The 15,330-nt window shown below is 39.6% G+C and overlaps 1 protein-coding gene across 2 annotated transcripts; it reads left to right on the top strand.

The window, feature by feature from the left end:
- The first annotated feature begins 2,203 nt into the window (after nt 1-2,203).
- Nucleotides 2,204-13,575, top strand: NEFH (neurofilament heavy chain). Of its 2 annotated transcripts, XM_056528714.1 has the most exons (5): nt 2,204-2,278; nt 2,485-3,279; nt 4,254-4,453; nt 7,204-7,328; nt 9,432-13,575. In XM_056528714.1, the coding sequence occupies exons 2-5, from the start codon at nt 2,508-2,510 to the stop codon at nt 12,034-12,036; spliced, it is 3,702 nt and encodes a 1,233-aa protein (XP_056384689.1). In that variant the 5' UTR covers nt 2,204-2,278; nt 2,485-2,507; the 3' UTR covers nt 12,037-13,575. The 2 variants fall into 2 exon arrangements, with proteins under 2 accessions (XP_056384689.1, XP_056384688.1); XM_056528713.1 differs by lacking the exon at nt 2,204-2,278 and having other exon boundaries at nt 2,297-3,279.
- The last annotated feature ends 1,755 nt before the right edge of the window (nt 13,576-15,330 follow it).

The following is a 15,330-nucleotide window of genomic DNA, read 5'->3' as shown; positions in this document are numbered from 1 at the left end:
GGATATGGTAGTATAATTATGTAGGGGATGTTATCTTGACACCCTGGGTCATCTGATACATAGGGATGGATTTTTGCACAGTAAGGCATAGCGAACCATGGTGGCTGACCAAGCATGGCAGCTGTTTACCCTAAAGCAGAAGGATATGTTCAGCGGGGAAATGTGCCATGCCATCATGCAATCACGGATTGGTTCAGAACAGGACAGCAAGTTCTCCATGCTTCCAAGGCCTTTACAGACCCCAGATCTTAAACCTGTAGAGCATCTATCAGGTAGAACAGGTTGTTCAGAGCATATTAGTACCTTTATATCATGTGTGGCAACTACGAGAAACTATCCTGTCCATGTTGGCCAAACAAGGTGTACAAAAGTGGACACATTTTTAGATGGATCCGCAAGAAAACAGATCCATCCAATGCATATAAAACCAGGAGACGGATCAGTAAAAAAAAAAAAAAAAAAACTGATGTTTGCCAGCACAATCCATCTACTTATACTATGCCCTGAATTTAAAGATGGATTGAAATAGAAAGTGACAAATCCAGTTTTTACTGCAGAAGTATGTGCTATCCTATCTAACAACAAAAAAAGCGAAAGACATTAATGAAGCATGTATGTAGCCTCATGTTTTCTTATGCTAGGTTCACCCTGCGTTAATGCAGTGTGTCCCAGGTAAATGTCGGCATCCTGTCAAAAAAGCTATACCGGCTGATGGGTGTCTATGGGTATGTTCGCTGAACCTCTGGATGCATATAGTAGACTCCACCGAGACGAGTTTTTAAAAAAGAGCATAAAGGGGTATTCCTTTTTTTTTTTTCTTCAGCCTTTGAGCCCATGTAGTCAAGTTATAAATATTGTGTGATATGCTCCTCCCTGCAAACCATTATTATTATCTATAATTATTTTTACAGGTTCTAATTCTACATCTCCAGTATTATTCATTGTTTCTATTTTAAGGGTTGTCATTGATCACATTTTAAATTATTGTTACCCTCCAGTTTAATATCACTGAACTCTCCATGTCAGGATTGTTACTTTACATTATATCTGAAATGATATCAATATATTATATTCTGCTTCATACCAGTAGAGACACCCACCACACCACCCCACCCCACCATTGTTAGCTGTCCCAGAAATGACTAAGGAATAATCAATAACCAAATCTCCTGAAGAAGCTGCTGGATGTGCTGAAAAGACTAGAAATACAGGGACTTCAGGAAAATTTGCTGAGCACAGCTATTACATCTGCAGTGAATCTAGGTATAAGATGAAACAAGGTGTAAGGATCTAGTGACAATGAGTTGACAAGGAAAGACAAATCATTTTCCACTTACAGCTTTACTGCCTATTAATGACCAGAATCTAAGTAGCTCAGATTTGATACAAAATGTGCCTGATATTTTAATAATATTAATTAGTAAAGAAAATAGTAAACTTTTTAAACATTTTGTTTTTTGTAATATCCTTCATGTCTTTACTTATCTTGTAAGAAGACACCAAATCAGACTTTTACCTTTTTAAGTTGTATCCTATTTACTGGTCTTACTGGATCATGGATAACTGAAAATGTTGATTTATGTGATAAATCCTGGTTATTGGTGTTTTATAATAATAAATATAGATATTTGCCCAGATTTATTAATCAGCCTGAAACCCAAATTGTCTGTTTTTTCTTACAGCAACCAATCACAGCTCAACTTTCACTTTACCAAAGCCTGCTAAGATATTAACGCTGAGCTGTGATTGGTTGTTATGGGAATAAACAGAGAATTAGGATTTCAGGCTGATTGATAAATCTCCCCAATTGTGCCAGGAAGAGGCCTGATTTTCCATGTTTATTATGGCTAAGCCTCAATTCCTCAGAGCAATACTGTGAAAAGGACCTAGTTATATATTTCCTCACAGCGTATGACCTCTGGTTGTTCTGTCCGTCCTTTCAGTTCTTCTGTAGCACCGGGCACTTTAGTTTTATACTGCTTATGCTAGTATACGTTATTATGTATGATAGCATATCATATTATCCTATATGTGTGATCATAAACATACTGTATTACTATAAACCACATACATATGACTGTGCACACACTATGCTGTATATAAGGAAATGATGATGACTGTGGTGAGAGTCTAGAATGCTGCTCGCTCAGGATCAGCGTGTAAGATGATGAGTGTGATGCAGGGGTGGTGTCTCTGCTGTGCTGAGTTGAGAACTTTGCTGCAGTATAAAAGCTGATGCTGTCCTCTATCTGCCGCAGTGCCCTGCATCTCTCTCCAAGTGCGTGTTTCAGAACTCCAGCCCCTGGACAGCTCCCTATATCCATAAACTCATTCTTTTTGTGCATGATTTCGTTGTTTTCCTCTTTGAGATTCCATTGCCTGCTTGTCTGTTTCCATTTCAATAGCCTTTTTCTTCTTTTTTTTTTAACTGTTTGCATGTGACGTTTTTGACTCTGCATTTCTTCTTCTCTTTCTGACTTCCAGCTACCTGATTTTGTTGGTTCATTATGCTCAGCTTCAGCATGGATCGCTCAGTAGGTCCTGTAACCTACAGAAGATCTACAGAGGGCTACCTGAGACCTAGCTCTGTTTCCCTCCCCCACAGTGGCAGCAGTAGTTTTCAGTCCTACACTCGGAGTCGTAGGAGTGCCCCGTCTTACAGTGAAAGTCCGGAGCACTCCAATGGGCCAAGGGATGAAAAGGAGGCCTTGCAAGGGTTGAATGAAAGGTTTGCTGGCTACATAGACAAAGTGCGGAGACTGGAAGAACAGAACCAGAGTTTACAGCAGGAAGCAGTAGTCTTAAGGAAGCAGCAGGCTGGTATATCTGCTATTGGTCAGTTGTATGAAAGAGAGATAAAGGACATTCGCAACCAGCTACTGAAAATTAACTCTGAAAATGGAAAAGAACAGCTGGAAACCAACCGACTTAATGAAGACCTTGAGTTGTTGAGACTAAAGACACAAGAAGAAGAGAGGCTGAAACAAGAGGCTCTGTCTGCTGAGAGGGCACTTAGGCAGTACCTACAGGAATGTACCCTAGAGAGTGAACAAATAGGAAGAAAGGTTCAGTCTTTACAGGATGAAGTTACTCACCTGGGCAAAAGCCACCAAGAAGATGTGGAAGAAATGCTTATGCAGATACAAGGCAACCAAATGACAGTACAGCAATTTGAAGAAATGCCTGGAGTCGAACTGGCGTCAGCTCTGAAGGAAATCAGGACTCAGCTGGAGGACCATATAGGAAGAAATAATATGCAGACCCAAGAATGGTTTCAAAGTGAGTAAGCACAAAACATCTAAAGCAGTCTGATATTTATTGCTTACCAACTTGTTTACCACCGATATCGATACATTTGTATTCGTTTGTTTGTATGGTTAAGATTTGCATTGCTTTACATATTTTACAGTGAGCAGAAAAAAATGTTCTTTCCCTATTATACAACATTTTGTCATGTATACTGGATCGTCTAACATTTGTAGTCTGCGATATATAAACGGTTCCAGTCCATAACAATAAGAACATTATAAGAGATGGGATTCCACATTCTGGCTAGGAAGAGGTTACATTCTAGCACATAAAATTCCTGAGTCATGTTTGGTTTCTATATTAGTCTCTGCACGTCTTCCCCACCTCCATCCTTTCCTAACCTGCAATAAGCACAGTGATGCTGAAATATTTAGTAATATTCTTATATGCTTGAGAATGTGCACTTATTTCTAGTGGATATTTTTCATGGGGTATTTTTTGGAATTTTCTTAGTACATTTTATTTGTAGAAAAATTTTTCCCTTAAAGGTTTTGTTTGCTTTGGACAATCCGTACTTGTTAAAAGGGTCCTTTGACAATCAGTTGGTCACAAAGTATTCACAAAAGTGAGGAAACCTGGCAGTAAGGGTTAAAATCCGGATTTTCTCTGTAGTCCAGGAAAAAACAGGTCCTCCACATTGAGAGATGATCTTTGCAACCGCTGCCTACTTTGGCCGAGAGACAACACCCTTATATTAACTAAGAATCTCCAAATCGGATATAGGATAATTATTTTACTAAACTAGACAACTTCTTGAAAATTAGACAACTTTTCCCCATATAGCCCCTGCACAATTATTCTCTAGTGTACCAGGACAATCCACCATTGTTTTCCCTTGTGCAGGTTTCATTACATTATGTGAGTCCCTGGCACAGTTCCTGTGATATCATACATTTCTCTATTTTATATGTTTGCATATATTTTCTCTTTATTTTTATTAACAGCTCAGTTGGAAAAACTGAATGAGGCTTCACAAGTGAATACCCAATCCATTCACACTGCTAGTGATGAAATAACCAATTACCGACATCAGCTTCAAAGTCAGATGACCCAGCTAGAAGTTCTGAAAGGATCCCAGCAGTCTTTGGAGAGACAGTGCATGGACCTAGAGGATCGTCACCAGGCAGAGTTGGCATCTTATCAGGTAACGCCTGTCATTATTAATAGGTCTCTAAGATTATATCTTATAAAGTTATCAGTAGGGGACATTACTTAACAGCAAAGGTTTTTTTCGTTCATAACTTTACCTGTTCTTAGCTTACATTTCTAAAGTCCTGGACAACCCCTTATGGTAAACTGATAAATTATTAATTACACATTCATTAGGAATTTACCATCAGGCGGAGTTATAGAATGTATCAAGAAAGACTTAATGGGGTTATCCACTACAAGTCCCATGACTGCTTCCTTGTGAGTGTGAGGTCACTTTTGTCCCTCCCACACATCCGCCTCCAGCTGCAATTCCCTGCAGAATGGTTTCCCTCCCACCCAGCGGGTGCTCCACCCATTGAAGCAGACATGCTCCATTTCATCACCTGACTAGTGATGTAATGTCTCGAGACGCTCTGCAATCAGGGAAAACGACACTCATTTTGTAAGCTTTTACAAATAAATATCGGGACAAAGATCACATAAGAATTGCTACCATCACACACAGGTACAGACACTATATTATGAAATTCAGTAGCTTTCATTTATTATTTATGGTGTATTGTGCAACAGTGAAAAGGGTTCTGACACTAAGTTGGACTTTACTTAACTTTGGCCTTAGATAAATGAGTCTAAAATGACATTTACCGCTCAACTACAGAAGAGAAATTTGGATTCTATGGGGAAGATTTATCAAAACCTGTACAGAGGAAAAGTTGCCCAGTTGCCCATAACAACCAATCAGATCACTTCTTTCATTTTGCAGAGGCCTTGTTAAAAATGAAACGAGTGAGCTGATTGGTTTTGATAAATCCCCCCCTAATATGTGCAAATTTGATGTAATGTTAGATGCTAGTGTTTAACCTGTGCAGTTTCTGCCAGGATCAGGTGTAAACTGAGTAATAAATGTGGACTCATTTCTATGTCCTTTAGGAGAAAAGAAGTAGATGAGAGGAAGACTTTAAAATGTGTAAAGGTTTAAAAAATTTGTGAACTTGAAAATAAATAGGTATAATTATAAATTGGACAGTTGAAACATCAGAAGTTAAAATGAGTGAATCTCCCGAGATAAGTTATGAGATTTTTGCTCGAATTGGGCCATCAAATTTGTTTCCTATTTAACACCAATTCGGATTCGGCCCTACACTTACTGGGCCAAGTGCAGAGTACCCAGCTCGGCAAATATGAGGAGGTAAGTGGCAATGCAGTGTTATCTCTGGGGGCCATACAAAAATACCCTGCTCAAGTGTAAAGTAGGTGATTCTGCCCCCCTCCCTACCTTGACTGATTGACATCAGTGTTAAAAATCAAATAGAATATGGTGGGAGAGGGAGGAGGCATGCATGATGCTGCTCAGCATGGCCTCTATGACACTTGAGCTTAAAGGGGTACTCTGCCCCTAGACATCTTATCCCCTATCCAAAGGATAGGGGATAAGATGTCAGATCGCCAGGGTCCCGCTGCTGGGGAGCCCCGGGATCCCCGCTGCAGCACTGCACTATCATTACTGCACAGAGCGAGTTCGCTCTGCACGTAATGACAGGCAATACAGGGGCCGGAGCATCGTTACGTCACGGCTCCGCCCCTTGTGATGTCATGGCCCGCCCCTTTCGATACAAGTCTATGGGAGGGGGCGTGGTGGTCATCACGCCCCCTGCCATAGACTTGCATTAAGGGGATGGGCCGTGATGTCACGAGGGGCGGAGCCATGATGTCACGCGGCTCCGTCCCCTGTATCGCCCGTCATTACGTACAGAGCGAACGCGCTCTGTGCTGTAATGATAGCGCAGAGCCGCAGCGGGGATCCCGGGATCCCCAGCAGCGGGACCGCGGCGTACTGACATCTTATCTCCTATCCTTTGGATAGGGGTCAAGGTGTCTAGGGGCGGAGTACCCCTTTAAAAGGAAAATGTAGTTTTATAACTTGCAAAAAACCATAAAGAGATAGGTATCATTTGCTTTGTTTCCCATTAGTTTTTTTTTTAACTGCCACTGCAGTTTTTGAGCCCGGGCCAAAAGGAGAAATAAATCCTTTCTATATATTTTTCTTTCATTTTGAATTCCATTCTTGTTTTGGCTCAAAAACTGTAGCGGCAGTTTTTCAAAAAGCTGCCAAGTAGACACCCATTCTTATGGCAGGGTTACGTGGGGCGCATCCTCAGCGTATTTCATGCTATGGATGTGCAGACGGCAGTCACAGAGGGACTGTAGAGCGAGTTCCACTTGTGACTGCTGTCCGCGCATCTGCATTGTGAAATATGCTGGCTGTAGTGCTCAGAGACAGAATTGTGTGAAGCCACAGATCTAAAGAAGGGTACAAAACATTTTTTAACACTGCAAATAGAAGACATTGCAAGTACCTGGCACTGATTAACCAGACCCACGAATTCAACATGTGCATGTATAAAGGCAAGAAGTATACAGTCCATCATCCAGCCTCTGGTGGTACTACATAAAATGCTGACACCTTTAAACAGCCAACTTTTGAAGACTAGAACATGAAGAATGCCGGACTCGCCATTAGAAGACTTTAATGCTTTTTTATTCTGTACATATATCTGGACAACAGAGGTTACTGTGCAAGAAAGGACAAGCAGACAGGTGCAGGGGCATCTACTGGGCGAGCCCCAAACACTGTATTAAATGAGGGAATTCCTTTAACTATAACACTTTTTATGACTATATTTTTAAAGACTTTATATTACTGTTAATTTTGTCCTAATGAAGTCATTTGTTTGCATTCAGGACACTCTGCATCAGTTGGAAAATGAGCTAAGGAACACCAAGTGGGAAATGGCTGCTCAAATACGAGAGTATCAAGACTTGTTGAATGTCAAGATGGCTCTGGATATTGAGATTGCTGCATATAGGTACTAGTGGTCTTAGCTATAACCCAAATGTTGCAACCTGTTAAATATAACATAGTTACAATTTCTACTGAAGTATGTGATTGTTTCTAAAAAAAAACTAAACTATTTTATGATGACAGTTTTACCATACAGTTCTTGTTTTATATATTCTTTTTTATATTTTCTCTGCTCTGGACAGTTTAACTATTTAACTTTCTAGAGTTAGTTGATTTTGTTTTCCACCAGAGTACCCCTTTACAGGATTGAAGGGGGGGGGCACATTCTTAAAGCACCACCTTGAGCACCCCCAGAGCTTGTCTTGCCTTAATCACTAGCACCACCCTAATAGCGGTAAGCTGTTATTACTATTGCACCTCAATGGATTGTCTTCAACTAGACAGAACAGGCAGCCACGAACCAAAGTAGCTCTAAGTTTCATTGAAGGAGGTTCTGAGCAGATGTTTAAGGGGTTTTCCGGGGAGCAGAAAAGGTATTACCCATTTTTCTCCCCGGCGCTTACTTGTGCTTATTGCATACCTTGGAAATATACCTTCCAAGAAGAGAAGAGAAAGGTACCAATCCAAACTGTACGTAATGTCAAATATAACACTACTACATTGGTCATTACATGCGGGCATTGTTTCGCTAGCATTTGATGGTCACAACTTGGAACCAGCCTTTCATCCCTGAAGGTATACATACAGAGGGTGGAAGTGAGCACCAAGGAGCTGGACAACCCCTTATATACCGTATATGGAAGGAAGTAAGTCAGAAGTCTATGGGAGCAGTCCCTGCTTTATTGCTGATGGAAATGTATAAATAATTTGACAAGTGGGTGTCACCATACCCTTTGTTAAAAGGGTGTATCCCTACACAGGGTACTGATTGTACAGTGTCAATGGGGGTAGGGACACACTCCTTTGACACGATAAATGGTAGAATAAGTTGTAACATATTTATACCTTTTATAAAAACTGGCATATCAGAAGTGGTGAACCCTCCCACAGCTCTTTATATGGAAAAAGAAAAAAGTCATATGGGTCAGAATATATAAAAAAAAAAATTAAGTAAATTTTTTTAAAAGTAAAATAAAACAAACTACTATAGATAGGCTAACGCTGTAATTGTACTGACCCTCAGAATAAAGACAACATGTCTGTTTTACCATTAATGTAATGAATACAAATGAAACTCCCTAAAGTTGCTAATTAAGTTTTCAGTTTTGTCTAACAAGTCTTATTTTTTTTTTGTTTGCAGTACATTATATGATAAAATCAAGGGAATCATTACAGAGTACATTTGGTCCCACAAAACAAGCTATGTAATTGGAAACATAAAAAAGATTTATGGGTCTTAAACGGCAAGAAGAAGAAAAAATTACACAAAAATTTAAATTGTCTGCATCCTCAAGGGGTTAAAAGGGGTTTTCTTTAAAGGTCTCCATCTGCATTTGAAACCAAAAAGAGAAAATCTGTTTTTATTTGTTTTCCCTATGCTTCCATATGTTGCTTCTTTTTACTAGCTGATAATTAGCATGTGCTTCGGGGGTGACAGTTATTAAAATTGGTATCAGATCTGCCCACTTAAACCATATTATGTACATTTAAGGGTATGTTCCCACGTTCAGGATCTGCAGCATATTTTGTGCATCAGATTTTGCTACCCATTATCTTCAATGGATAGTAAAATCAGCTGCAGAAAATATGCAGGAAAAATATGCAGCAGATCCTGTACATGTGAACATACAGTACACTAATAAGGGAGATTTATCAAAACCTGTCCAGAGGAAAAGTTGCTGAGTTGCCCATAGCAACCAATCAGATCGCTTCTTTCATTTTCCAGAGGCCTTTTTAGAATTGAAAGAAGCGATCTGATTGGTTGCTATGGGCAACTCAGTAACTTTTCCTCTAGACAGGTTTTGACAAATCTCTATAATGTGTTGTGAATCCAATAGATGAAAAATATATTGTAGCACAATATAGCCATTGAAATGAAAATCCTTGTACCATCCATTGATTAGCATTGACCACAGCACAATGAATAATGGATATAGTGAAAAGGTGATTTTTAAATTGTTTAGATATTTGAAAGAAAAAAAAATGTTTTACCACTTTATGTTCTTAGAAAGCTACTTGAGGGAGAAGAATGTCGAATTGGAAGTTTTGACCCTTCTCCATTTGAAGCAAGAAGCCCAAGGATACCAAGCACACCAAAGAACATTAAAGTGAAAAAGGAAGAAAAAATCAAGATTGTGGAGAAGTCAGACAAAGAAACAGTAATTGTGGAGAAGCAAACTGAAGAAACACATGTGACTGAAGAGGTCACAGAGGAAGAAGAAGTGATTACATCTCCAATAAAAGAACCTGAAGAGGAAGATGGGAAGACACCTGAAGAGTTGTCCGAAGAAAAAGCAGAAAATGCTATAACAGAAGAGGAAGTATTAGAAGACAAAGAGGAAGAGGAAAAAGAGCAAGCAGAAAAAGAGGCTACAGAAAGTACTGAAGATGAAGAAAAAGAAGTAAACCATAAACCAGGAAAGGAAATAGAAAACAACATAATAGGCAAAGGGGGTGTAGTAAAACAAAAAGATAAGGATATTACTAAGAAAGAACATGATAAATCTCCAGAGAAAGAAAAAGACAAGTCAGGAAGGACTGATGATGAACAGCTTGAGAAGAAGCAAGAGAAAAGTAAACCAAACAAAAACCAAGAAGAGCATGCAAAAGAGAAAGCAGAAGCTGCAAAAGGGGAAATAGATGAACAAATAGAGGGAGATGAAAAACCATCTCAGGAAGATGTAAAAACAGGACCAGCAAAAAAAGACAAACCTTCAAAGGACGAAGAAAGGACAACAGACAAGAAAGAGGAAAAAAAGCCAAACAGCCAAGAAGAAAAGCTAGACACTGATAAAAAAGAAGGTAAAGCAAAACAAGATACAGGAAAGAAAGAAGAGAAAAGGAAGGATGAAGAAATAGAACATACATCAACAAAAAAAGAAGTCTCTATAAAAACAGAGGAAAAGACGGTTGATATCAAAACTAAAGAAGGTGAGGTTTCCAAGGAAGAAAAGAAAAAAATAGCTGATAAAGATGTTAAAACAGCAAAAGAAGGTAAGGAAGATCCGGATAAGGTAAAGGAAGAGAAACCTGCTAAGGCTCAAGAAAAGAGTAAAGCTATAGAGGAAAATGACAAGTCACCTAAAATAGAGGAAAAGAAACCACCTAAGGCAGAAGAAAAGATACAAGATAAAGAAGAAGAAAAAAAGCCACCTAAAGTAGAGGGGGGAAAAAAGGAGCCAATTAAGGAAGAAGAGAAAAAACCAACTAAGATAGAAGAGAAGCAGCCAATGAAGGAGGGGGAAAAGAAGCAATTTAAGGTAGATGAGATGAAATTGCCTAAGGATGAAGAAAAACCAAAAGTAAAAGAAGAGGAAATGAAGCCAACTATAGTGGAGGGAAAGAAGGAAAAGCAATCAGTAAAGGAAGAAGAAAAAACTATAGAAGGACAGAAACCATCTAAGGTAGCTGAAAAGCAGCCGGTCAAAGAGGAAGAAAAGAAACCAGCTCAGGCTAAGGAAAAGCAACCAGTAAAAGAAGAGGAAAAGAAACCAGCTCAGGCTAAGGAAAAGCAAACAGTAAAAGAAGAAGAAAAGACACCAGCTCAGGGTAAGGAAAAGCAACCAGTAAAAGAAGAAGAAAAGAAACCAGCTCAGGCTAAGGAAAAGCAACCAGTAAAAGAAGAAGAAAAGAAACCAGCTCAAGTTAAGGAAAAGCAACCAGTAAAAGAAGAGGAAAAAAAGACAGCTAAGGCAGAAGTTAAGCAGACAGCTGTGGAAGAGAAACCTAAACCCACTAAAGATGAGGAGAAAGAAAAGAAGTCAGAAAAGAAGTCATCTAAGGAAGAAGAGAAAAAGCAAGTTAGTAAAGAGGAAAAACAGAAGGTAAAGGAAGAGGAAAAGAAGCCTCCTAAAGCAGAGGACAAACAAACAACTAAGAAAGAGGAAAAGAAGACAGAAAAGTTAGAAGAAAAAAAGCCAACTATGGTAGAGGAGAAGAAACCAACTAAGGCAGAAGAAAAGCAGCAAACAAAGGAAGAGGAAAAAAAGTCACCTAAAGTAGAAGAGAAGAAAACAACTAAGGTAGATGAAAAGCAGCCAGTCAAAGAGGATAAGAAGTCTTCTAAAACTGATGAAAAGCCAGCTATTAAGTCAGAGGAAAAACAGCTAGTAAAGGAAGAGGAAAAGATGCAACAAAAAGCAGAAGATTCTAAAATAACTAAGGGAAAGGAAAAACAGCAAGTTAAAGAAGATGTAAAGAAGTCAACAGAAGATAAGAAACCAACAAAGGCAGAGGAGAAGAAAACAGATAAAAAGGAAGAAAAACACACTGCTAAGGAAGATGATAAGAAAGCATCCAAATTAGAAGAAAAGAGCCCAAGCAAGGAGGCAGAAAAGAAGCTAGTCAAGGAAGAAAAGAAACCAGTTAAGGCAGAAGAAAAGTTACTCAAGTCAAGTGAGGTAAAAACAGACCAAGAGCCTATAAAAGAGAAAACCCCAGTGACAGAGAAGCCTACTAAAGAAAAGAAAGAAAAAGAAGATAGTCCCAAATTACCAAAAAAGGTCAAAGATATAAGTACTACTCAAGCTACGAAAGCTAAGCCTGAGAAAAGTGAGAAGTCTTCTGGTACAGATCAGATGGAAAGTGAAGAAGCAAAGAAAAGTGAAAAGTAAACTAGCTTATAAGACACCAGCGCAAACAGATGGTTGGAACCACCACAGAGGGAAAAAAATCCAAGAATCTCACTCTAGAACTGTCAATCTCAGAGACACTGCTTTTTGTGGTGAACCCCACTGTACTGCTGAGCAGAACATGGACAAACAGCAATCCGCTTACTAGGGTGATCAGGAGCAATAGCAGCTCTGAAGGTTCCCCTAGTCGAGTGGTTTGGCTCTATTCTTAAGCAACAGTAACACTTATGTATTGCTGAACATGTAGAATACACTTGAGAGGTTTAACCCAAGGGTCACATATAGAGGTTAATAGCAATATGACAAATGCAATATTTGTTCCACTGTAGATACTATTAGATAGTCCTGAATGTAAGATATAGTAGAAATACACTTTAGAAAGGATTGATCTAACTGGACATACAGAAGGGAACTTATACAATGAATTATTTGTAAGTTAATGGGGATTTAGTGTGAGGTTAGTTACAGATAATGTTGTATTTCAAGCTCCTGTCGATATTCCTGTTAGCAATCCCACCTACTCTTCTTACTGAGAGGGATTTCCACTTTTCTTGGTTTATGAGACTAGCTAACAAATAAGGCTTAGACTATGAAGACTATTGCTAAGAGAATATTTCTTTTGGAAAGACACTGAAGAGTTAGGAAGCAACAACGGGATATTATAAGACCCTTGATCGACATTCTAGGCAGGTTGAATTGAAGGGACACATGCAATAATTGTTCTTATACTATAATTCTATGGCATATGATAGTGATGTTAGAATAACTGATGCAATCCAAAGTAAAGAAGCCATGAATAACAGCTCAGAGTCCACAACACTCGTCCCCTATCAACTCCTACCAAACTTGCCTGTAGACATCTGAGCCAAAAACTCTGCCAGTTAAAGATGCCTTCTTAGTAAAATAATGAATGTAGTGAAATAAAACTTCAGGGAAGTAACACAGTTGTATTCAAACAGCCATATTTACACTTTCATGAACAACACATTAAACACACGTGCACTTTCCGTGCTTGTCTGCTATTGGTACAGTACTACAGCAGATTTTGCAATGTGATCATTTCACCTAATCCGCAGTCACCCATTTTTCTTTATTACAACTTGTTTTGAACTAGGCCTACCTGGCTAACGTTAACATCTTACTCTTCTTCATGTCACACTCACAAGGGTTCAGAAAGCTAAGATATTGGGAGTTATTTGTATAGATCTCACTCTTGAGACGAGCTTTAGCTGTAATACACACTCAAGCTTTTATTTGTATTCCATTAAAACAGGCACTTAAAAATCTGGAAAACTCCTGATCATGACGCATTTCAGATGCAACATGAATCTATATGAATATAGACGCATGTCATCTGAAATGTGTCGGTAATGGCGATTTTTCCCAATGTTTTAGTGCCATTTTTAAAGTGGCAACTAGCAAGCTGGACTTGCTTCTTCTTTAGCTGTACCTGTGACTTAGAGGGGTTTGGAAGTTTTCAGTTCCCAAGATACTATTGGCTCTATAAAATGGGAAACAAAATTACTCCTCAGAGAAATTTAGTTAAAGGAGTACTCTGGTGCAGAGTACTCCTGCTCCGTCCTGCCCGGGCTGCAAAAAAAATGAAAATAAACCATCACTCACCTTCCTGGGTTCCCGCGGAGCGCCACTACAGCTGATCGGTCCTCCGGTCCATCTTCTTCATACTTCCGTGTGAACGAAGAGTCACATGGTGTTCAGCCTATTATGGGCCGAGGCAGAACATCGCGGAGGCCGGTGATAGGCTGAGCGCCATGTGACGCTTCGTTCACACGGAAGTATGAAGAAGATGGACCGGAGGACCGATCAGCTGGAGTGGCGCTCCACGGGAACCCAGGAAGGTGAGGGGTGGTTTATTTTCATTTTTTTGCAGCCCGGGCAGGAGTACTCTGCACCAGAGTACTCCTTTAATAGGGTAAAGAAAACCATGTTTCCTCAACAGCCAAAAGCAGCTTCAAACAACTCTACATACCTCAGTTTTCTGTTTCCTTATAAGTGTGACATGTGGAAAAGAAGGTTATTGGGGTTAATTGTAGCCATACTGGAATTTTTAGATTTGGAGTGAAGTTAGGTTCGAATTCTGTATAGGTTACTTCACTGAAGAAGGAAAAGCAGGACAGAGTAACAGATGAAATGGTTTATTGTGTAAGGTGTATGCTATGGCCCTGTATGGCTTAGGAGTAACAATGCACTATTGTAGGCTTGATTATGTTGCTTATTGGTTTGTGCAATATATAGATATATATTAATAAAATCATTATACAAAGTGTGAAGTGTTACCTAATGTGTTTGAAAAGTTGGGTTCCCCAAATATTTTTTTGCCGAACATTTTTTTTAACTAACATTAACATTCCATAAAATTATAAAACTTAACAGGTAAGATATACCTGACTTAAAGGGGTAGTCCAGTGGTGAAAAACGTATCCCCTATTCTAAGGATAGGGGATAAGTTTGAGATCACGGGGGATCCGACCGCTGGGGCCCCCTGCGATCTCTCTGTACGGGGGCCAGGCTCTCCGGCCAGATAGCGGGTGTCGACAACCGCACGAAGCAGCGGCCGACACGCCCCCTCAATACATCTCTATGGCAGAGCCGGAGATTGCCGAAGGCAGCGCTCCGACTCTGCCATAGAGTTGTATTGATGGGGCGTGTTGGCCGCCGCTTTGTCCGCATGTCGACACGCCGCCTTCATGCAGGCTGTCGGGGCCCCGTACAAGAGATCGCGGGGGGCCCCAGCAGTCGGACCCCCCCGCGATCTGCAACTTATCCCCTATCCTTAGGATAGGGGATAAGTTGTTCACCACTGGACTACTCCTTTAAAGAGGTTGTCCAACAAAAAAATACTGTTTATGGTCAAATCATACCCCATTTTTTTTTTTTTAACGAGAGAAACAGAGAGATACAGATACATAAATAGATTGATTGACAGATAGATGATAGATAATTATATATATATATATATATATATATATATATATATATATAAGATAGATAATATATAGGATAGACACAAGCTTCAACTATGTATAAACCCATCTCTATGCTTCAGACACCTGTTACATAAAGCTATTACTGCTAAGAGAAACTTTAAAGGGTAGGCTTCCACTGCTTTGCACTGAAGGTAAAGTTACAATGAATACAAAGGGTTACTCCACTCCCCAGCGTCCAGAACATTGAGTTCCTGAACGCTGTGTGCGGGCATCAGTGTTCACCCCCAGCCCACTTATTACGTCACGTCCCACCCCCTCAATGCAGGTC

This window comes from Hyla sarda, chromosome 1 (assembly GCF_029499605.1).
Source record: "Hyla sarda isolate aHylSar1 chromosome 1, aHylSar1.hap1, whole genome shotgun sequence".
Lineage (NCBI taxonomy): Eukaryota > Metazoa > Chordata > Amphibia > Anura > Hylidae > Hyla > Hyla sarda.
The sequence above is the reverse complement of the archived record's forward strand: the minus strand, read 5'-3'. Positions and strand labels throughout refer to the sequence as shown.

Coding starts and splice junctions, on each gene's coding strand:
- NEFH (XM_056528714.1), top strand. CDS start 2,508: ATGCTCAGCTTCAGCATGGATCGCTCAGTAGGTCCTGTAACCTACAGA. Junction 4,454..7,203: donor CAGAGTTGGCATCTTATCAG/GTAACGCCTGTC, acceptor GTTTGCATTCAG/GACACTCTGCATCAGTTGGA. Junction 7,329..9,431: donor ATTGAGATTGCTGCATATAG/GTACTAGTGGTC, acceptor TTATGTTCTTAG/AAAGCTACTTGAGGGAGAAG.